This window comes from Daucus carota, chromosome 3, assembly GCF_001625215.2.
Source record: "Daucus carota subsp. sativus chromosome 3, DH1 v3.0, whole genome shotgun sequence".
Taxonomy (NCBI): Eukaryota; Viridiplantae; Streptophyta; class Magnoliopsida; order Apiales; family Apiaceae; genus Daucus; species Daucus carota.
The window spans coordinates 10333284-10356557 of record NC_030383.2 but is presented as its reverse complement, the minus strand read 5'-3'; the positions used below and the strand labels follow the sequence as shown (position 1 = coordinate 10356557).

The 23274-nt window shown below is 32.6% G+C and overlaps 3 protein-coding genes across 14 annotated transcripts; 2 read left to right on the top strand and 1 right to left on the bottom strand.

The window, feature by feature from the left end:
- Positions 1-1734: 1734 nt before the first annotated feature.
- On the bottom strand, positions 1735-6776 carry LOC108214207 (uncharacterized). Of its 12 annotated transcripts, none has more exons than XM_064088647.1 (7): positions 5032-6766; positions 4855-4947; positions 4296-4525; positions 4094-4213; positions 3959-4029; positions 2774-3019; positions 1735-2367 (listed from the first exon to the last, which is right to left on the bottom strand). In XM_064088647.1, the coding sequence occupies exons 4-7, from the start codon at positions 4146-4148 to the stop codon at positions 2284-2286; spliced, it is 456 nt and encodes a 151-aa protein (XP_063944717.1). In that variant the 5' UTR covers positions 4149-4213; positions 4296-4525; positions 4855-4947; positions 5032-6766; the 3' UTR covers positions 1735-2283. The 12 variants fall into 12 exon arrangements, 10 of the variants coding, with proteins under 10 accessions (XP_063944717.1, XP_063944719.1, XP_063944718.1 ...); XM_064088649.1 differs by having other exon boundaries at positions 5062-6765; XM_064088648.1 differs by having other exon boundaries at positions 4296-4389; positions 5032-6762.
- A 328-nt stretch (positions 6777-7104) lies between these two features.
- LOC108214205 (probable galactinol--sucrose galactosyltransferase 6) lies at positions 7105-16059 on the top strand. The gene is given in 12 exon segments (XM_064088645.1): positions 7105-7411; positions 7623-7755; positions 8912-8943; positions 8946-9045; positions 9499-9586; positions 9588-10037; positions 10691-10745; positions 11257-11347; positions 14208-14278; positions 14496-14538; positions 14639-15365; positions 15704-16059. Coding segments are annotated over 10 exon segments (1059 nt in total). The 5' UTR covers positions 7105-7411; positions 7623-7654; the 3' UTR covers positions 14667-15365; positions 15704-16059.
- LOC108212204 (expansin-B3) lies at positions 15094-22651 on the top strand. Its single transcript, XM_017383930.2, has 6 exons — positions 15094-15129; positions 15243-15365; positions 21322-21418; positions 21609-21906; positions 22180-22309; positions 22429-22651. The coding sequence occupies exons 1-6, from the start codon at positions 15094-15096 to the stop codon at positions 22624-22626; spliced, it is 882 nt and encodes a 293-aa protein (XP_017239419.2). The 3' UTR covers positions 22627-22651.
- Positions 22652-23274: the final 623 nt, after the last annotated feature.

Genomic DNA, 23274 nt, shown 5'->3' with positions numbered 1-23274 from the left:
TTACATTCTTGATATTCAGCTGCTTTTGCTCTCTGCGTCTCTAAGTTGACGCAAAAAATATTAAAAGGATAAGAAGTGCAATAATAAAAAATAATGAGAATACCAAGCGATTGCATTTTGCAATTAACTAGTATATGGAATGACTACATTTTGCAATTAACTCATCACAATTCATCCTTATAATACTTGCTAATATCACCAAGACTACGATATAGCTGATTCCACCCATCTCTTCTGTTCTCTTCTCCCCTTGGAATAAAAAAGTCCTGATGGTTATTTCAAGAAATTTGAGAAACTGCTCTCTAATTGCTCTTATCTTTTCAGGGAGGCTCTTACCTTTTTCATTGAATCAATACATGATAGTTAACCAATTGCTCCCGAGTACCGCATATGGAATCTCGTCAAGTTGTCTGAAAGGACTCAAACTAAAGTGCTCTGGGTGGTGATGGCCCATGGGGGTTATTGATAGATCTTTTAAACTACGAAACACAGAAGACATGATGAATTCTGGACGTTTCAAGTAGTGTCAATTTTACCCCAATGAATAAATATCTTCCCCAGCATGGACTCTATTGCATACACTAATTCGGACATTTAAAAACACTAATCACCTTAGCTTTAAGCAGGTTCAAAGCATATGTTTAAAAACAGGTTATACCTTTACTAGGATTTTTTGCCCGCTACGCATGGTTTAAGAAATTAATTTTGTATTTTTAATTTAATTTATTTTAAAATGAATTTAGATATTAATAAAAGATTTGAAAAATAATAAAGAAGGTAACATAAAGAATAGTTCGTTAATGCTGGTTAATTACTTATGAAAATATATTTACATAAATGATCATTTAAGAAGATTGTCTGCTATGCATGGCAAATATGGTTTTTCTACGACGATTTTTAATTCAATTTTTTCAATATTTATTTTGTAATTAAATATATAAATATTTTACCTAAAAAATATAGATATTATATTGATTAAGCCCTTTTAACACTATTTCAGTTAAGTGCTATCTTCCAGTTAAAAACATAATCCTCTGATATTTAATTTTTGTCTTTCTTACATCTCTATGAAGATATGTTTATAGCTTTTGAGCATTTTTACTTTGCTGAATTTGCCATATGGACATTTATGATAACACACAATTTTCCAGAAATATAAAATTAAAAAAAATTAAATATATTTGTTAAGGAAAATATAGTTTTAACGAAGTTGTTCAAAACTATTAATTCCTTACTGCCGAGAACAAATGTGCGTTATAAGAATTATTACATAACAATTATGTATAAAAATTGGAAAGCATAACCCAGTAAAAAAAGCTTTCTTCAAATAAATAAAAGAGTATACATACAAAATTACTTTCCTTATCTTACCTTTTCAAAATCGGAAATGCAAATAATAATCCTAAATTTTCTATTAAATATAGGTTATTGTGTTTAGGTTTTTTTAATCAAGTATTCTCTCCATTCCCCACTTGACACTTCTTAAAATATGAGACTGATTAATATTTAGTATACAAAATAAATAATTAAACGAAATTAGTAAAAGTAGTTAATTTTATAATATCCGATAAATTTTGAAATGTAAATAAATTTTGAAAAAAAAGTAGTTCAAAAATATGTACAAACCTTGACAGGATGATAAAGAAGAGCAGACAATGAAGATGTTATCAATGTCTCGGCTTTTATATAGAAGTTTCTCACTAATATTTCGACTAATTTTCTAACATCGAGAAATAAAACCACAAATAAAATACTTGTAATAAAATTAGTCCAAAAACAGAGTATGTCCTGGTCTTTTCTCAAGCTCATTCCATAATTCATTACAAAATACAATATCATGTTTCAGATGGTTTACGTATGCTATTATATTTATGGCATAACCATCTTTAAAGTTCTCCATCCAAGAGCTTCTGGACTGACATAAAAGGGCTAGTTTCAGGGATAAAGAACAGCGCAAGGTTTGCCCTCCTTTGCGGTATTGCAGCAATCTTCTTGGACTCTTCGCTGCTCAACTCCCACCCAAAAATTTCAAGATTCTGCTTTAGTCTCTCTTTGTTGAAGCTATGCACCACAATAACCACCCCTTACCTTTTGACTTTGCAATTTTCATCAGAAACTCGGATTCCTTCACTCGTCCTTTCGTCCCCCAAATTAAAAGCTCATAGAAGGGAATAAGCAGCAACCTTGATTCCCATTTACCTTGATTTTGTAAGGCGGAGACTTTGGCACTGTTCTATAGCTGTCCAAACAAATTTGTTGTCCTCTGCAACAGTATCCTCAGGGTTAAGTTGAAAAAGATTTGATCCAGCCTTCATGCTCAGCGAAAAATTTATAAGATACTGATGAATATAGTCCAACTTCATATTTCTGTCCAACAATGAATAAGAGTAATAACCATTAGAATATTAACAGGGGGAGTATTTCCTAGCTTTTAATCAACGTTGATACAAAGAAAATATGACAGAAAAGAAGCAAGTTCATATAGCTTAAAATTTAATATTCCCTATAATAGAAATAAAAATTAACAGTACAAAAGTTTTATTATTAAGTTTTCATATCCATCATAATAGAAATTGAAATTAGCACTACACAGTTTTAGTACTTCCAGTGATTATTTCAAGGATTATTTATGTCATTGTGTGTTACTACTTGCAACGGATGCCTTAAGATCTACTGGAAAATAGTCTAATGATATTATATAATTATCATAAAATCTCATTGATGCTTAGGAAAACAAATCAAACTTGACTTGTTTGAAAGGGTTGTTCGCTACAGTTAATTGCCATCGCTGCTTTAAGGATCTGATTAGTGCAATTGCTTTGGTGTCATAAATGCTTCTTTCACTCATCAGAAAGGCCGTTGGAAGGTACAAAAACAACTGGCAACCACAACTCTTGTTCGTATGCTGAGACGGAGGAATGATCCTCCTAAATGAGCCTGAACGTGTTAAATTTCCTGACATGCTACCTTGTTCTGCATACCAAAACTCTGTATCATGGAAACTTTCAAGGACTTGTTCCTGCAAAGAAGACACGAATACATGGAAATAAACAATTAGCTAGAAAATCTCCGGGAAGCACCAAAATTTGTTTCAAAGAGTGGACAAAGATCATCTTACTATATTAGGATATTTATAAAATGAACTTGCACACAGAATAATCTTGTTTAGTAACACACACTAATTGTTTGCTAACAATTTAAGTAACACAAAAATATTTGTCAATTAGGAGAGGGATAGTAATTAGTTAACACTTTTTGTTCCATATTCACGCAAGCCTTTATAATAGTCTCTTTTTCAAGCCCCATGGCCTCTGATAACTCTTCCAGTAACTTGGTACCTAGCTCCTATAACTATTCACAGTATTCTTCTGTGATGGACCTCCATCCCTCAGGCTTATCAGGCCATCGGGAGTAGTCCCGACCACTGATAGGGTATGTGAAGTAAGTTACAAACTAACGCAAGTCCATTGCACTAAAACCCTGTATTGTATTAGTTATTTTAATATATTATACTGCATTACTACTATCTAATAATAATTCCTGAGAATGAGTAGTTGGTTGAAAGATCACGATTTTGTAGTTCGATTTAATGGTTCCTAGTGTTAATTATCCAACACATTATGTGCAGTTCAAAAGAGCCTAGACTAAAAATAAATTTTTGTTCATTTGTGGAGTTGGGAAGCTCAGCTGACGGTGCAGACTAAGCTAGTCTCATTATCATTAATTTAATTTCAGTCAAGGTTGCAATCTAAGTTTATCCTCATTTGGTTCAGGTTCTGCCATTAATGAGGAACACTAAAATGAGAACTCAGAAGCATTTACGAACCTAAGAACTTGATTTAAATTAGGAACCTTAACATGTAATATCTAAATGTTTCTAACAATTAGCTATATCATGTGTGTACAAATCAAAGCCTATCATACATTACATTAATTGTGTGATAAATCTTAAATGTACCTTGAGATGAGTGGAGACAGTAAAGCTGCCTCTCTTGCCACCGGTTGTCTCATACGTGAGTTTTTCCTCAGCTGGCAAAGCAAAGAATTCATGAGAAAGATGATACATTTTAAGAAACCAAAGTGTTGTCAATACCGTGATTGACTGCCTGAAAAATACTCCAGTCTTCAAAAGTCTCGACTATTTGCATGATCTATCATCCACATTCCAAACGTCGTCAAGTACAGGTTCAATTTCGAGCCTTGAATCATGTTACTGATCAAGAAATCCGAATACAATAATTAAATCATCAAGAACAAAAACCCTTAATTCTTCAGTAAAAAAAAATAACTTATACCTTGTCCATAGCCACTTCAAATATATGCAGCAACCTTTTTGCCTCACTTCTTTGTAAATCGTGCAAAACACAAACTCCCAGATTGAGAATTTTCCTGATATCATGAGAATCAATGGTTTCACATAATTGTAAGAATTTCTTGACATGTGGAGGCATATCAGTTCTTGTGTCACAGCATCGACAATAGAACTCAGCATTATCTAGAGCTCCTACTGTCCCAGCCTCGTTGGCTACTAAAAATTCATTTTGTTTGCATTAAAAGAATACAATATGGATATAATAAAATGGACACGTACCATACTCAATCATTAAATATAGAAATTCCTACAAAATCAAAGTGTAAGATATAAACAAAATGTACAATCTCTCAATATATTACATGTTTAAACATCAAAATAAATAAAAGTCTCTTAAGACTTTAATCAAACAGTTAGCCTACAAAGCACACATACAACTCAGTTACACAATTACTCCAGTTATTTCATACTTTTACAATTTATATATTATCAAGCTTCTGAACATAAACTCAACTCATGTATGACTAACACTCAAACAATACCTCAAAATTTAATAAATTCAACTATATAATCTTCCATGGTATATCCAAGCCCAAGTTCTTTGTTCTCCTTCATCATGGAGAAATCGTGGTTAACTACATACAGAATGAAAGTGGTAAACTGTAAAACAATGGAAAGAAATCAACCAAGAAGATTATAGGCAAATTTGAGCAACTTACAAACATCATGACTGAATGGTGGTTAAATACCTAAATCAACCGATTCTTTACCCAGCTGCAATTTTCTATCCATACGGCAATCTTGGGAGAAGCGGTAATTTGAATTTTGAGGCAAATTGATAGATTACAAATTTGAATAGAGATTAGGTTGGTTAGTGTACTTGTAAGAGTGTTTGTAATCTGGCGACACGTTTATAAATTGAACGGTAGATTAGCTTTGCAGTGGGTAAAGTAGATTGAGATACTGACAATCATTGTATGTATACGGGTGTAACATATATAATACGTAAAGTAATGGCATTATACTGTAAATTTGGAAAAAGCAGGAGGGCATTTAAGTCTTTAAACAGTATATTAGCCTTCAGGCAATATATACTAAAGAGATACATAAGGCTCCACAAGATAATAAAAACGTCCCGGCCTGTTTAAAAGGATACGTTATCAAGTTCATAATATTATTATCGATTGGCAATGTAAGATAAAAGAGAAAAGCCAAGCAGCTTGGCCCAAGCTCATTACAGTATCAAGCTTCATGGCTCGACGGGGTAGGAATTTTTGCCATAAATTTTGTGACAAAATCAAAAGTCAGAAAGAGGTATTGAGCTTGCTGGTTGACCGTACAGATGATGAGGGGATTAAAAAGTATTTCACGGAGAAGTAAAAACTAAACGAGTTACTGAAGCTGTTTGAGTTAATTTAAAAGAAGTGATTTCTTGCTTAAAATAGACTAGTGGAGCAAAGTGAGAAGTAAATAAGTTAAAAAAGTGTTTGGAAAAAAAGTAGAAGCTGTGAGAGAGAAGCTAGCATTCTCGGCATCTTAAAAGTGCTTCTACTTCTTTACACAAACAGGTCAAGAAAAACAGAAACCAAAAACAGCTAAGAAAAGCAGAAGCCAGAAGTCTGCTTCTGGCAAACAAACATGCCCATTGATTCGGAAGCAGAAGGCAACCCGTTGGAGATGCTCTTAACACCTTAATCAGCCCGGTTTGGTTTAGAATATGATGCAGAATATGACATGACTTTTGTGGCGACGTAATTCAATCGGATCAACTAACAACCAAAAATCTAATTCAATCCCATGAATTTACGGGCATGCATCCATATGAAACACTTATATTATACAATACAAAACATAGAAAAGAACACAAACAAAAACTCTCAAGTTACTAGTAACAACACATATACAATGGAATATAGAAAATAAGTGTCCATGTTGTCTAAAACTTATTAATTCTACATAAACATCATGTAACAACTAACAAATCTCAAGTGAATAGGAACAAGTTACAAAGTAAAATAAAAGCAACGAGGCAAGATCAATCCACATACACAATTACATCGAGATCGATATATTCATGGAATGAGCCAGCCTAAGATCTGAGGTGTTTGATCTTGTACCAGCCTTTCCTCAGTGAATTACTCACCACCCTCCCTCCTTTCTTAAAAAAGTGCTTCGTCTCTCTCGCTTTTTGCTTCACTTGATTCTCAAAGCTCCCCATAATTCCTCGCTTTCTTCTGTTAAGATTTTTCGAGAGGGGTTGTTGAATATCGACGAATGTGTATAAAATAATGTATCAAGATTCGAGTATTGGTGGTCGTTTGATGACTTTGGAGTAATACAACATTGGTAACATCTTATCAAATCATATGATCTAATTATATAGTACTTCTCGAATCTTGTGCTTTGCTTTCTGTTCGATCTGGAAAGTGACACGTGTCAAATATCTGACGGTTACCGACTTTGAGTTGGAGATAAGTATGCCACGTATTGGCTTTCCAGTTAGGTAATGCACTCTTGTTGTTCCATTCTTAATGTTTCGGTTGTTGACAAGGACTGCCAAGTCGGTCCGATTATTATGATTGGTTTATGTTTGACAGGAGTAATAAGAAAGCTAAATTAGCTTTTGTAATATTTAATTGGATTATTTGTTGATAAAATTATAATCAATAACTTGATGATAATTTTTTTTACAGAATTATTCGATTGGATTGAATAAATTTTAGGTGTACAGCCAACTTTACAGTGAAAATACCTTTTTTTTGTCAGGGGATTAATACTTGATAGTGTCAGCAATAATCTATCTATTATCACTCCTTCTCCTGAGCAAATTAATTCAACCTAAAAAGACGTTAACACCCTTCCAAACCTGGATACCTCTCTTTTCATAATCTTAATCCCAATTGAACTGACGCTAATACCCCTCCGAGCCTTCTCAGTGTGAATTGAAAATATGCGATCATCCCTGGATTCTTCCATCTGTCCGCCAGCATAATCCGTTCCTCATCTGTGTTTGTATTCCTTTTTCCGGTCAACTCGCCGACCCAGTTCTGGTTCTTGCCCGGACAGTTGCTGGTTGCTATAATCACAACAGTGGTGGAGGTAATGCCCTTTTGTCTTAACCCATTAATTATATCTTTTGTTTTTGTGTGTTTGTGTTTGTGGGTATGGGGTTGATCATATTGAGGTAGGCTTAGTCGCTTAGGGGTGTTGATTTTTCGATATTAGGTTCTTGTGAATGCGTTAAATAAGAAGGGGACATTGTGATGTTTGAGTATTTTACTGTGAGTTATTTGACTGTCTATGCTTGCAGAAACAACAACAACAGATACATTGGTACAAGTTATGAGCGAGGCCTTTTTGAAGTCAGCTGTTCGAGCTGTTTGTTTAGGTATATGTGGTGTCAATCATCCAGACGATCAGGAAAGGATATCAAATTGGTTGAGGTTGGTTCTAGCTAAGTGTCTAGCTGTCTATACAAGGTTTACTATCCATCAAGTATTTTTAACAATCTATATCCAGCTTCTTCACTGCAGTCAGGAACGTAAAGGTAAAATGAGTTGGGCTGTGTCTGGATACCATAGACTTGACGTCAATTAATCAAGACACTGCAGTGTTCAAGTTTTATTCGAAATTGAAAAATGTGTTTTCCCAAAAATATATAGTTTTAAAGTTCTGATTCTCGAAGATCAGTTTTTAGTTTTTGAATTTTTTTTATCGAGTTCAGCTCAATATAAGCTCGATTATCATGTTTGTCACTACTTACTTTAGTTTGACAAGCCAAAGGTCCTGTATGCTTTTATATATTAAATTCTATCTAGGTTTTCAATTGTTCCCTAACATCTATTAGGCAGGCTGGTCAGAAGTTCAAATAACCAAACTACTCCATGTTCGAGTCCGGATTGTTTGTAGTTTGGAGCTCGACTATAATTTATTTAATATTTGAATAGACCACAAACAAGTTTTTATCCAATCATTAAGCCCGCAAAGTACTGAACTCCTTTACAGTCTTAACTGTAATGATTATGCGAGATAATTCAACTGCCTTCTTGAAAGGACGACAATATAATAAGATATTGGAGCTACTCAAAATTTAAGATGTAACATGGTAGCAAGATGTGCTTTCTTAAAAAGTTCCAAATTATACTATAAGCTGGTTAGGAAAAACACTGCATCTAGAAATCCTGAATTTTTTTTTGGTGGCATTTACTTTAAAATTACAGTGTTTCTTATTTTTTATGTATTATGTTTAGCTTCTCGAGAAACCGCATGGCAGCATGAGATAAATAATAGTTCGCCAGGTATATTATCTTGTAAGATTAGATGAGCTAAATTGATCATACAAATTTAGGTATGACTACATCTCTGACATTTAAGAAAATTTCAGATTTTTTATTTTCCTACGTTGTATTATTAAATTGGTGTCCTCATAATGCCTTATTGTTCCTTGTTGTTAATTTTGCATATGAATTGTATGCCTGTGTGTATATGAGTTTTCAGAGGTGGATTTTGAATGGCTGTTAGTAAAAGTGCTTAAAAGTCAATAACTCTGTATTTGGAGGTACACATTATAACATAACAATTCACGATTTCTTGTTACAGTGATGCACCTGGGAATCACAATTTTCATCTTCTTAAAAACTTGTTTTACCGGATGGGTCAATCCGCCGAGCATGCTTGTCCGGCCGTCCCACCAAGGACTGTTTATTCTCTGATCCAGCCCGTGATGGAGTTAGGTCAGTAGTTACGAACATGAACTGCTTTACTTAGTAACTACATTATATCCTTTGTTTTGCTATCTGAAAATGTCATGACAAGTGAAAAGGATATGATTTTCCTACATTTGTAATGTAATTTATCTTTTCTGATCCTTTTAGAATATTGCTATTGTTTGGCCTAGAAAGTTATCTGGTATTTACTTAATAACTCTAAGAAACAAGTTTTCCAAATCAGTTTACTTTATTATCAAGTTTCTTGAATGCAAAGATCATTTGCAATTTTTGACATTCAATTGGATCCTTTATTTGAGGAAGTTCTAAGTTTATAACTAACCCAACTCATGTAAAATCTCGCTAATAAGATATAAGAAATCTGCAATCGATATAGAAAATTCATTTGTCCGAGTGTCTACTACATTTGGAGTGTTATTAATACATAAAGGATCCCAACCAGTTTTTTTTTTGTTTCAGCTTGTTAAAGATTCGGAACATGAACGAGTATAATGGAGTGTCTGGTATCTACAACTGCCAAGGAGCAGCATGGAACAACACTGAAAGAAAAAAACATATTCTATCAAACTCAGTCTGATGCAATAAATGGCTTTATCACGGGTCATGATGTGCACCTCATTGCAGACATTTCCATGGATGATAACTGGAACGGTACATGTGCCCTATACTGCCACCAGAGCAGTACCATTCATATTCTGCCTTATAATATAGCCATGCCCACGTCCCTAAAGATTCTTGAGCGCGACAGAATTACAGTTACACCACTTAAAATGTTGGCACCTGGGTTCCAATTTGCACCATTTGGACTTGTAGACATGTACAATGCTGGTGGAGCCATTGAAGGGCTCAAATATGAAGTGAAGAATACTGCTCAATTGTCTGGAGAGACAGATGCGGAGCTTGCAGAAGCAGTAGTTTCATTGGAGGTAAAGGGTTGTGGCAGGTTTGGTGCTTACTCCACAACCAAGCCAAGAAGTTGTGCAGTTGGATCGAGCAAGGTGTGTCTTCTGCTAACCAGCTACTGGATCCAGTAGCTAATTAGCTACTGTTCCTGTTTATGTATTATTCAGCTTATTGTCTTCTCTACTAAAAACTCTTACTTCCATTTTTTTAAAGCTCCTGTAGGTCCTGGTTTACGAGTTTTTGCAAGTGTTTCAATTTTACCCACAGATGTGAGTCATGATAGAAAATAAGACTGAGAAGAATGCATTAATTATTCTTAGTTATAATCTAATTTATAAGTCCACCTCTCATATGTGTTTGTATTAGTTTTCCTGTAAGACTAGAAATGATTTTAATGAAATATATTTTGGGAGTTAAATTCATAATGATAAACAAATTCTGATGTCACCTATCCTTTAACTTATAGAATAAATATATTGCTCAATCCTCATACAATCACTTGTAGGCACTTGGTATGAAAGCAATAGAAGACTTGGTATGAAAATTGAGCATTAAAATTACTTTCTGTGCATGAATCAGATTTGTTGGTCGATGTTTACATATTCCTTTTATTTTTGCAGGCAAGCGTGTGATCCAATCTAACTTAACTAAGAAAAAATTGCACGAAGTCAAGAAAAATTTGAACCTTAATGAGATGATGGAAGTTCTTTAGGCACATTATAATCCAAGTTTCTTTAATTTTTTGCAGGGAACCTTTAGAAGTAAACCCCGGGTGCAGACCACCCTACTAGAACCAACACCGGGTAAATCGAGTGTATAGAGAATGTGATTTTGATTCTGATTTATAACAACACGAGAGGAAACAAAAATTTATGATAGCTTTTGTGGTGATGTGCTTAATTTTGTTTTGCAATCTATAATGCAGGTAGGGATATTATATTAGGTACTATACGTATTCAAGCTTTTGAGTTTTGTTAAAGTTATATTTTTATTCATTTGATTGCTATTTAGATGTGAAAGGAGCTAGGGAGATGTATTTGTTTTGAGTAGAAACTTAGACATTATTTTGTTTTGTGATTTTTTTATGTTGAAGTGTTGAGGCACAACATGTTGAATTGAGTAAGATTCAGACTCCTACATATGAGATTGTAGTGCCTTATGACAGTATGCCACCTGTGGCTACAGAACTGTTACATTCACTATATGCAGTTATTAGTTGCATTGGGTTTTTAAGTTCTAATCACAAAGTTGGTGTTTGTTTTCAGTTATTGAAATATGCCTGATATTATAACTGCAAGGATCTGAATGGTGTAGATTTTGCGGAGGTTCAGAAGCTTATGGACAAACTTTTGGTGTTGAAGCTTAATGGAGGATTAGGGACAACCATGGGCTGTACCGGACCAAAGTATGTTTTTATACACGTATATAATTTTATAATACTTCATATAACCCTGCATATTATTTTCTCATTGTTGCTTAGCCTCTAGTCTTAATATCATTTACATCTTCATTATAACACTTCAGTCTACCAATTTCGAAATTCCCTGTTGAAGGTTCACAACAACTATGTCCTTGACTCATTCTATATTTCAAGCACAAGGCATTAGCCTAGAGGATACCCCTCTTTTCTTGGTAATAAGTGATTGAAGTTCAAGTCTCAATGGAGGCATGTGTGTGAGTATTTACATTTGCTTAATTGACCACAACCAAAAACAAAATTGTAGTGTTAGTTACAACTTAATAAACTAGCTAAAATACAAAACACATAGCGAAGATAGTATGCATTGCTTTAAAGATGTAAGTCCTTACAATAGATTAGAAGTGTCGGTTACCATGCAGCGCAAAACATATAGAAGCAGTGATAGTTTCATTCAGGATCTGAGACCTGACAAACACGGGACCTTTCCAACATATAGGTTCTGATAGCAGCTCCTGAAATCCTTCCCTGTATCAAATTGAATCTCCACAAACTTACCAAAACGGCTGCCATGTTTCACATTTGAATATGAAGTGTATTAAATAGAAAAAAAAAATCAAAAATATAATATTAACTCCAAAATTTAAAAGTTAGGAAAGAGGGTTATCGAAAACAAACTATGACACCTTGAGTTATTGTTCTTCATATTCTTAGCATTACCAAGTGCTTCAAGAACAGGATTAGACTGCCAAGATTAAAAAGTCCACACTAAATTACTCCGCATAAGTTCGATAAAATATTTGAAACAAAAATTCTAAAACAAAATTTTCATTGATATGCATACTTTCAGTTTTACCAGCTCCGCTTTCTCCACTAACCAATTGACTGGCTTAATCCCTCATTGACCATTTGCCTGCACTCAGAATTCCATTTACTTTTATGCACTGTAAAAGCAAAATAACAACTTAATTAGTTCATCAGAGACAGTAATATCTGAGGTTTGCCTGTATGCTCAGTCTGCAATAGCAACTGGTTGCGGGCTCAGCTCATGTAAAGCAGCCCCTCTATACTTTGCCATCACATCCTTGTCGTATAAATGTGGTAGAATTTGGAATGGAGTCGCAGCAATTAATATTTACCTGTATAAGTCTACAGACAAGAAAAAACTTAAACATTTAGTGCTGAGAAACAATTATAAATAATTAAAAAAAATTAAGTGCAGCCTCTATTGAGGACTGTAGACATTAAAACATCTCAAAAAAAAAATTGAAAAATAGGATTTTTCAGGTCATATAGATATACAAAGCAAATAAACATATGCAAGTAGCACCTAACTATAGCGAATGTCATCAGCACAAAAGTTTCCACAATTACAACTTATACACCTAGACAGAAATTAAGTACAATAAAGATAACTTCTTACATATATTTCATTGAGATTGTAGCGGTAACTTATATTCTGTAAAACCCCAAGCTCATTCAGATAAGTCAGCTTTGTGATATCATCTACACCACTCTCAGAGAACTCGGGATCTTGTAGATGGACAGCGGATGATTTACATACAACCTAAAATGTGAAAAGTGAAGGTGCCATGATGAACAATATATATCTCCAGATCATAAGACAGGCAATAAACATGACCAATAATGTTGGACAAGAATGACCAGAAAAGTGTATTCTTATATTAATTTACTCTGAGTCATGGTATACCCTAACCAGAGTTTGGCTACTGCCATTTTTTTCTACAGCTAAATTTGGCTCTGGAACTCAAGGTCACCATTTAAATGGTGAAGTAGTTACCAAAAAATTAGGAAATGCACGTGTTATGTATGCTTATGTCATGCAATAAGAGGTACTCCTTTTATTTCCACTCTTGAGCAGCATCCTTTAAATATTTCAGTGTATGCCATATACTTTGAGGATGATTTTACTTAAAGGTGGCTTCGAGAGTGGATTTCAACTCTTAATCAATGCTTAATTCAGAAGTTTATTTTATATAAATTTAAACATATCTTAGTTTTTAAGTAACTTTTACATATACATTTTTTAAGTTCAATTTTGCTTCAATCATATGATATTGAAGTTAAGAAAATGATAGATAATACATATAATTTTATTAAATTAAAATACTTATGTGATATTCGTCAAAAAAAAAAAATACTTATGTGATATTATATGATTGAATTTATAAATGAAAATAAGATTTAGAGTTAAAATTATCATAATATATTTTACTAATGCTAAATAAACATCATTAAAATAAAAAAGTACAATGTCAATCTTTATTGAGGAATAATACATAGAACAAGTATATATATATATCTTATGTATTTTATTGAAATGATATGACATATGAGTATTAATAGGTTAATGGCTTCCATATTTTTGAGAGATAATGGGTCACTTGTTATTGTCCTATCACATGTTACTTAGTTGAGTAATCTGACTTTTTTTTTAGTATTATTTAGTTGAGTAAGCCGATTTTTTTTAGTATTAATATAGACCTGTTTTTCTACATGTATGAAATGAATTTCTTGGCAGTCTCGGAATTGAATGATTGTGCGATTTGGATTTTTGAGTATTAAGATTGGCCCGAGGTGTGATAGGGTATTGGAGTAATTAAATATCTAAGATATTATTAAAATTACGCTATATCTTAAGAGTGAGTTAACATTTTTATCAGTGACTTATAAATGTGAACAATTTAAGAAAGTATTATGTGACCCTCACTTTACATACATTAGAGGTTAGCTTTAATTTAAGAAAATTATATAAAGACCGATGTGATATTCATTTTTTTATTTGAGATCACTGTTTTTTCATTCTGGTGCATCGTCTCACGCAAAGTCAGACTCTGGAACGTACTTTAAAGATTGGCTTCCAACCGTCACCAAGTTCTTCTCTTCTTCAGCCTTATGGTACGGATATTTCTTCCAAAGATGAATGGTGCGGAAGAAAACACTTGTGCAAGTTTTCACCTTCGAGGTCTTGTAAATGTTAATAACTATCTTATGAGCTAAGGGATATCTTTTCCATTTTATGTGGTTTTAATTATTATTTGTTGAATTGAAAGGTTGAGCGACCTTAAACTTTACAGTTTAAAATAGTTGGCTAATGACGGTCAATTTTTTGTAGGTAATCAATCAGGTCTATTTAGTAAGCAGTTTTTTTTTAAAAGGTAATTTAGTAAGATTTTTTAAGCATCCATGATAACTTTCTTTTAATAAGCTACATAATTATATTTACATTTCTAAGTCCCATATTAGTATTTCATGCAGGATACCTAGCAACCGAGATATAATATAAATATGATGTCAAAGTCTGATGAGGAGTACATTGGTGTAAAGCTTTTCAGAGAGCAGACCATCAGAGACTAACATGACAGTGGGGCAAACTACAGGAGACTAACATGACGCTGGACAATAAGACCGGTGTAAAATCAAGTGCAATTATGATAAAGAGACGGAAAAATTGCTTGACACCGGGACGATAACAAGTGGCAAGTGGGAACCTGAGACCATATATGAACTTTGAGATAACACATGAGTCATCCTATCATAAACTTTATGTCCGCCGCTCACATTAGTGTACAAGCGTGTGCTTGATAAATGCATTTTGCTGAAGATAATTTCTTTTACAACAAATTATTAGTATCAAGTAGAAAGTTTCTAAAACATTATTAAAAAATGTATTATATTCATAATATAATAATATAATATGAGGTGTTGTAAAGATGAAAGAGCATGGAACCCCCACAAGCAGACCTCAGGTTTGTTTGGTCAACAACTGCCTTAAATTTACCAAGTAAAAGATGTTTTGTTTTCTGATTTTCTATGTTCAGTGACTCAAAATCCTGTAATCTGACTTTTTTTAATCATGTAGCCAGCAGCTTCTAGAGAGAGTTTTGCACAAGTAATGGAACTTGGCAGGACTAATGGAAATCGTGACAATTGCAGTGAGTTTGATGCAATCATGTGTAGCAAGCGGTCCAGAAAAGCAAGAGCAGTAAGCTACCGACCATGGTTATATTTTTATATTTAGTTAATTGTCATCATCACCTATTAAAGAGATCCAATGTCATAAAATACTCCATGTATACACAATCAAAAAATATCATTTTCTGATATCAAATTTGTGCCTGCATATCCCCCTCCTGTAATTATATGTATATACTCTTAGGCTTCAGGATAAGAGCTTTCAGTGTAGGAAGGGAACGTAACAATAAAATGACATATTGTTGTTTTTTATTACAGTGGTGTGACCAATTAACTTGATTTCTAGAACAAAAGTAGTCTTAAACGACCTTTTTATAGGGACCTAATTTTTCATTTTTTGGGTGACAGGTTAAGGATCCTATCTTTCAATATACTCAGCGCCAGAAGGCTCAAGCCGTTTCCAGAGTTTCTTTCCACTTATTCCTATTTCATGAGACAGAGAGACTTGTCTACTGCATATATCAATCAGAGCTTTGTTTTTTGTATTAAGCCGTATTTTTACATAGTATACATTCTAGTATACATTCTCTCACATTTCGTACAACACTTCTTCTATCGAGTATGTCCGAGTCCAATTATAAAAATAAGTGGTGCCCGTGCCTTGCACGGGCACTAATGCTAGTTATTATCTATACTATACTATAATAAGCCAACATGGGTATAATTTGTAGTCCTAGATTTTAGTTATATTTTTTGGTTTGGTACTCTCCTTTTGGTACTACAACTCTACAAATGTGGAGTCTATTAGTCTTACATTGTTAAACAGTTTCAAATATTAAAAACACTCTTAACAATATCTTATCATATAATATTTCATTAAAAAATTATAATGATGTTATAAATAAAATTATAAATAATAATTTTGAATATCTTTTTTTAACAAGAAACTTTATATAACTCTTTTTAACTTTAACGTGTTCTATATCAATATAAACACCACACATTACATAACCCTTTCAAATTCTAATCTTAAAAGTTTCTTTTGTCAAAAAAATCAACATTACAGAATTATGTTGAAATTCGATTGATTAGATTACTGAATCTTTCAAATGTATTACAAGATCGTCTATGTTTGGAAAAAATTTAAATTTTCTGATTTTTTTAATTTTTAAATCTACATGTACTAAAATCGGATTAAATGTATTATATATATATGGGGTTTGTCCATTTTCAAGTAATCGGGAGAGAATATAATCAGTCGAATAATATAATTTAAATAAATTCAATCTATTAATATTAAAATACTAATAAAATGACGTTAAAATTTAAATATAAATAATAAATTACGAACTATATACCCGCCCGTGCTTCGCACGGGTTAAAGGCTAGTATATATAATACTACAACATGGGTTTTGGTGAGCCAATTTAATCATTAATATCCTCATTAATATCTACACTAATAATTATTTCATTTAATTTATTACACATTATTAATTACTAATAACTACATATCTAATATCCTTCATTGATTATATCTAATTATTATGTCTTAATTAATACACTCTTTTTCCCATTTAATTTTACAACATGGGTTTTGGTGAGCCAATTTAATCATTAATATCCTCATTAATATCTACACTAATAATTATTTCATTTAATTTATTACACATTATTAATTACTAATAACTACATATCTAATATCCTTCATTGATTATATCTAATTATTATGTCTTAATTAATACACTCTTTTTCCCATTTAATTTTATACGTTTCAACTGCTTGACACACATTTCAATGCTCTTAGAAAATATAGTTATGTAACTTATTTTTGAGGATTTTTTTTCCTAAATAAAAATTTAACATCCAAACTTTAATTCAAAAAAAGAAAATTTAAAAAATAAATTACATAACTACACTTTGCAGGAGCATTAAAGGCCGTGCCATGTTCGCGCCCGCGTCCCTGGGTGTATACTATCCAGGGGGCGGAGGGCGCCCGCGTCCCTGGGTGTATACTATCCAGGGGGCGGAGGGAGTTCCTAGCGAATACTAATAATCCCTCTGTTTTTTTTATTTGACATTTTGACTTTTGGCACACTTCTTTAGATGATTGACCGGGTAGTAAAAGTTATTATTTTTAAGTTATTTTTTTGTGAATAAAAGTTTTAGTTGTATATTTTTATTCAGAGAAAGAAAATTTAAAAAATAATATTTTTAACTATCTGGTCAAAGCACTTAAAAGTGTGCCTAAAGTCAAACGTCAAATAAAAAAAACTGAGAGAGTAATTTATTTATCATTAGATCATCTCATCAATCATTATACAGTATTAACTGCTAATAACTACATGTTTAATATATGTTATTAATTATATCCCAAACTTTAATTCAGAAAAACAAAATTTATAAAAAAAATTTACACAACTACACTTTGCAGGAGTATTAAAATTCGTGCCGTGTTCCCGTCCGCGTCCCTCAATGTATATTGTCAGGGACGGAGGGAGTATGTAGCAAATACTAATAATCCTCCTGTCTTTTTTATTTGACGTTTTGACTTTTGGCACCCTTCTTTTGATGAGTTGACCGGGTAGTAAAAATTATTATTTTTAATTTATTGTTTTTTTGAATAAAAATTTTAGTTATATATTTTTATTCAGAGAAAAAAAATTTTAAAAATAATATTTCTAACTACCTGATCAAAGAACTTAAAAGTGCGTGCCCAAAGTCAAAGCGTCGAATAAAAAAAATAGAGAGAGTAATTTATTTATCATTAGATCATCTCATCAATCATTATACATTATTAACTACTAACAACTACATATTTAATATATGCTATTAATTATATCTAATTATTAAATCTCCTTAATACTTTCTTTGTCCCAAAATAAGTGTCACTTTGACTTTCTTCACGTAATTTAAGGTGAAAAAAAAATACTTCGGCATATTATTTTTGAAATTTTATTTTTCTGAATAAAAGTTTAACATCTATATTTTTATTTAGAAAAAGGAAATTTGAAAAATAATGTGTAGAAATATTTTTTTTACATTTGAAATTACGCGAAAAATTTCAAAGCGACACTTATTTTGGGACAGAGGGAGTATCTAACGAATACTAACAATAGTAATTCAGTTATCATTGGATCATTTCATCAATTATTATACATTGATAATTACTAATAAATACATGAATAATATTAGAGTAAATGACAAAGCGGTGGCCGTAGTTTTCCAAATTTTACAAGATGGTGGCTGGATTTTAAAAACTACATAATAGTGGCCGGATTTTACTTCCGTCATTTAATAAGGTGGCCGTCGTGAACCTCCGTTAATTTTCCTCCGTTCCGAAAAATAGAAGAGTAAATGACAAAGTGGTGGTTGTAGTTTTCCAAATTTTACAAAAGGTTGGCCGGATTTCCACCATTTTGTCGTTTATTCTTTTATTTTTCGGAGTTAACGGAGGAAAATTAACAGAAGTTCACGGCCGCCACCTTATTAAAAGGCGGAAGTAAACTGCGGCCACCATTATGTAATTTTAAAAATCCGGCCACCATCTTGTAAAATTCGGAAAATTGCAGCCACCAATTTGTCAATTACTCTGATATTTATTAATAATAATATCTTATACATTATTATAAAATAATACTTTTGAATGAATGTGTCCTTAAAATATTTGTAAAATACTCATTAATATCATTCATTTCATCAATCATTATACATTATTAATTACGAATAACTACATATTCAAAATAAAAATATTCTTTGCGAGGAATTCACCAAGTTAATGCACTCAAAGTAAAGAGTGAACCAATATACAGTTAGACAACTCAAGTTATAGGTTATGATTAGTAAAGAATTGATTGTAGGCAACTCAAGTTATATGTCATGATTAGTTAGAATTTATCTAATTCATCAAACTAATGCACTCAGATCAAAGAGTGAACCAATATACGGTAGTTAAAGACAACTCGAGTTATATGTTATGATTAATAAAGAATTGATCTAATGAGTTAAACAATTCGAGTTATATGTTTTGATTAGTAAAGAATTTATCTAATGTAGTTATCGTATTTCTTAATAGATTTAGTTACTGTATCTTGTCAAAAAAACTATGCACACATAATATTACAATAATGGGTAAATGTTTTATGAATTTCCATATGCATGAATGTTAAGGGTTTCATGCATGAATGTTAAGGGTTCTTATCATGCTAATTTGATTTAGTTACGATTAAGGAAACTCGAATTATATGTTATGATTAGTAAAGAATTGATCTAATGTAGTTAGGCAACTCAAGTGATAAGTTATGATTACTAAAGAATTTATCTAATTCATTAAGCTAATGCACTCAAACCAAAAAATGAACCAATATACAATAGTTAAAGGCATTTCAAGTTATATGTTATGATTAGTAAAAAATTGATATGATATGGTTAGGCAAATGTAGTTATATGTTATGATTAGTAAAGAATTGTATTTCTATATTGTAATATGGAAGTGATACTTCAGTCCAGAATAAGTGTATTCACGAGTTTTTTTCCCTACAGGTCGACCGACAAATTTTCTTTCTTTAAAATACCAACGCAGAGCTCTTCTTATTATTTAATGGAATATCTTCAATAAAAAGTATTTAATTTAATATAAATAAATTTATTTGGATTAAAATAATATTTTTTATTATTTAAAATATATATTTATTAATATATATATATTATATTTCGAATTGGGTTCGGGTTACCCACGGGTAGTGCGGGTCGCGTTCAGGTTGGCGTTGGGTATCCCGACCCATTAAAATTTCGAGTTGGGTAAAATTTTTGAACCGCAACTATCAACCCGACCCGAAACACGAAATTGTCAGCCCTAAGCAAGATACACATTACTTATTATCATATTAAAGTTATATAATCTATTTATAACAATCTAAAATATTAATAATATACTATTTTTAAATTATAATCAACTAATATAGTCAATATCATCGAAGCAAAATGTCTTAGAAATTTCACAAATTTTACATAATATCCAACGAGTTCAAATTAGCCACCATTATAGTCAACTCCATTAAAAATGCTCCTTCGATTGAAATCGGCTTGAACTAAACTATGGTTGTCGTAATAGATTGTATAAGTTTGGTAAAGAGGATTCGACACAAGTTTTATAAAAATCTCATAAATTCTATTATTTTTTAATAAAAAGCAAAGATTTTTAAATTTTATTCTATAATAAAAATTTTAAGTTATTAAAATTATATTTTATAAAAATTTTATATGAAAATAAGTGAGAATATGGGAGCTTAGGCCTAAAATTAGCTGATTTGACCGATCAGTCACCAGATTATTCGCTACAAGAAACTCTTGGCAATTCGGATTTTAAACCGATAATCATAACACTTTCTTAAAACTAATATAATATGTTTTATTAATTAAATGTTGTTATATCTAATAAGTATCAATCATTCGGATTATGTGATTAATGTCTAGATGAGCCCATGATCAATTTCAGTTTCCGTCTTTACAACAGTTATGAGAGTAGTTAACAGTTTATGGTGTTGGAAATAATTTAACCAAATTTTTACATATTTATTTCCAAAAATAAGCAATTAAGAACTATACGATATTTTATTTTTTTTGAAAATAAGAACTATACGATATTGAATAATTTACAAAAGTATATATACTCATCTAAAAAACTATACAAGGATGCTACGTGAAATTTGTTCAGTTTACATATTTTTCAGAAATCAAAGTTATGTTTAATAGGTCCCATATATGTAAATTTTAGTAAGGATTGACATAATCCCCGCCAATATAAAACAAAAGATTCACGTAATCACGTATAATTCCAAAATGACAATGCGTGAAGAGAAAATGATCTTATAAACATTCAAACATGTTCTCACACCAATGCATTACCAAAAGTTTATCACCGAGCGCAAGAGAACACAAAAAGATTTAGCAAACAATTGAGTAACTTGAGTTATAATGGACGGTTTTCACCACTTGTTTTTACTACAACTCCTCCTCTGTTTCCAGCTGCTGCTGTTACCCATCAATTCTTTCTCCGCTGCGGTGGATTGGCATCCAGCTGTTGCTTCATGGTACGGTAGCCCTGAAGGCGATGGCAGTGATGGTATTTTCGTTTTATACTTTCGGTTTCTAGCAATTCTAATAATTCGACATTTTTACAATTTTTTTATGCACGAACTGTTTATTATGTCCGGGATACGAGATTGAACCTGTGATTTTATTGCGAGAATGTCGTGAACCATTAAAATAATTGTTACAGGTTACCTGATTTAATTTTTCGAATTGAAAAACAGGTGGTGCATGCGGGTACGGACCGATGGTTGATGCGGTACCATTGAGGGGCAGAGTTGCTGCAGTGAGTCCGATTCTGTTCAAAGGTGGCGAAGGTTGTGGTGAATGTTACAACGTCATGTGCATGGACAAGTCCATCTGTTCTCCGAGAGGCGTTACTGTTATCGTCACCGATGAGTGTCCTGGCTGCCCTGCGCGCACTCAGTTCGATCTAAGTGGTGCTGCATTCGGCAGCCTGGCTAATCCTGGTGAACGCGACCAGCTACGTAATCGCGGCACTATCCCAGTCTTGTTTAGACGGTACCTGCTTTAATTTTTTTGTCTCCACTCTTTTTGTCACTGCATTTGAGGCTTTTGCTTAGTAGGCCCTTCACTATTTTTAGTAGTTTCGTTCTTGAGTCAATAGACTATGTCATGAGTATGATCAGCTGTTTTGTACCAGTAGTTTGACCAAAAAAAAGTAGTTCTGATGTACTATACCAAAATTGTTGAAGCATGATCTGAGGGCAATGTCGAAAGAAGAATCATGGTTTGTTCCTTGTTAGGCTACTTGATTAATTGTCGATTTTGTAGGACATCGTGTGTGTCCCCGGGGAAAAATGTTGCATTTCGGGTGAATGAAGGGTCAACAGCTTACTGGCTTTCTCTATTAGTCGAATTCGAGGATGGAGATGGTGATATCGGATCTATGCATATCAAACAGGTATTATTATTCTTGTAATTTTCTTGATGACTCAATTTAATATTTCACTTTGAATCTTTTGTGACATGGACCAAATTAGTAAACTCAATTTACTGGTGTGTGCACTGTGCACTCTGCAGGCAGGTTCAAGTGAGTGGTTAGAGATGAGTCATTCATGGGGAGCGAATTGGATCATGAACGGAGGACCATTAAGGGGACCATTTTCAGTGCAGTTAACCTCACTCTCAAATGCAAAAACTCTCATAGCAATGGATGTAATTCCTCAAGATTGGAAGCCGCTGGCTACTTATGTCTCCCGTCAGAGTTATTACTTCTGACAAGGCAGATGTGGGCTTTTTTGTAACTTCAGTGCCAAATCAGAAGATAAAGTAGCTATATGAGGTTGTCTATCATTTTCCAGAGTCTGAGTTGGCTATTACTAAGCCTACATTTGGTTAAGTTTTTTAGTTCAGTTCTAGCTTCAAAGTCGTAGCCCTCTCTGAAAAAAGTGTGAGCGTAGTTCTTGATTCACAACGTATGTAGTTAATGTGGCTGATAATTTCTTAGTATGAATTTCTATGTTATAAGCTAAACAAGCAAGTTACAATGTTACATGATGATGTTGAGAATTCAGTTCCTTAAATTGCTGCTCCAGACAACAGTCATTTATAGGCTTAAATTAAGCATTGTACCTGCAGCGGATTTATGTGCATCGGGATAAAAATTTAAACTACAGCATGGCAGTGAAGAAATCCGCAAGGATGTTCTGAAAACATGCATCATCCCGGAACCAAGACATGGTGAGATGTAGCAAGAAATATTAATAATGATTTCGAAGCAAGTAGTAGTTGCATTTCCGGTTGAAATGATTAAGAAAGCTAACTTTTACAACTCTGGAAGATTATCTTGGTTGTCATATTATCTTTACTAAAATCGAGTAGTCATTAGTGCTGGTTACATTTCCTTGCCTCATAGTTAACGTCCCT

Excerpts from the sequence above, each read along its gene's own strand:
- LOC108214207 (XM_064088646.1), bottom strand. The coding sequence starts at position 4,148 with ATGCAAATAGTCGAGACTTTTGAAGACTGGAGTATTTTTCAGGCAGTC. Across the intron at positions 4,030-4,093 it reads TTTTCAGGCAGTCAATCACG|CTGAGGAAAAACTCACGTAT; the intron begins GTATTGACAACA and ends TTGCTTTGCCAG. Across the intron at positions 2,368-2,773 it reads AGCAGCGATGGCAATTAACT|AAATATGAAGTTGGACTATA; the intron begins GTAGCGAACAAC and ends ATTGTTGGACAG.
- LOC108212204 (XM_017383930.2), top strand. The coding sequence starts at position 15,094 with ATGAAAGAGCATGGAACCCCCACAAGCAGACCTCAG. Across the intron at positions 15,130-15,242 it reads CCCCCACAAGCAGACCTCAG|CCAGCAGCTTCTAGAGAGAG; the intron begins GTTTGTTTGGTC and ends TTAATCATGTAG. Across the intron at positions 21,907-22,179 it reads ATCCCAGTCTTGTTTAGACG|GACATCGTGTGTGTCCCCGG; the intron begins GTACCTGCTTTA and ends TCGATTTTGTAG.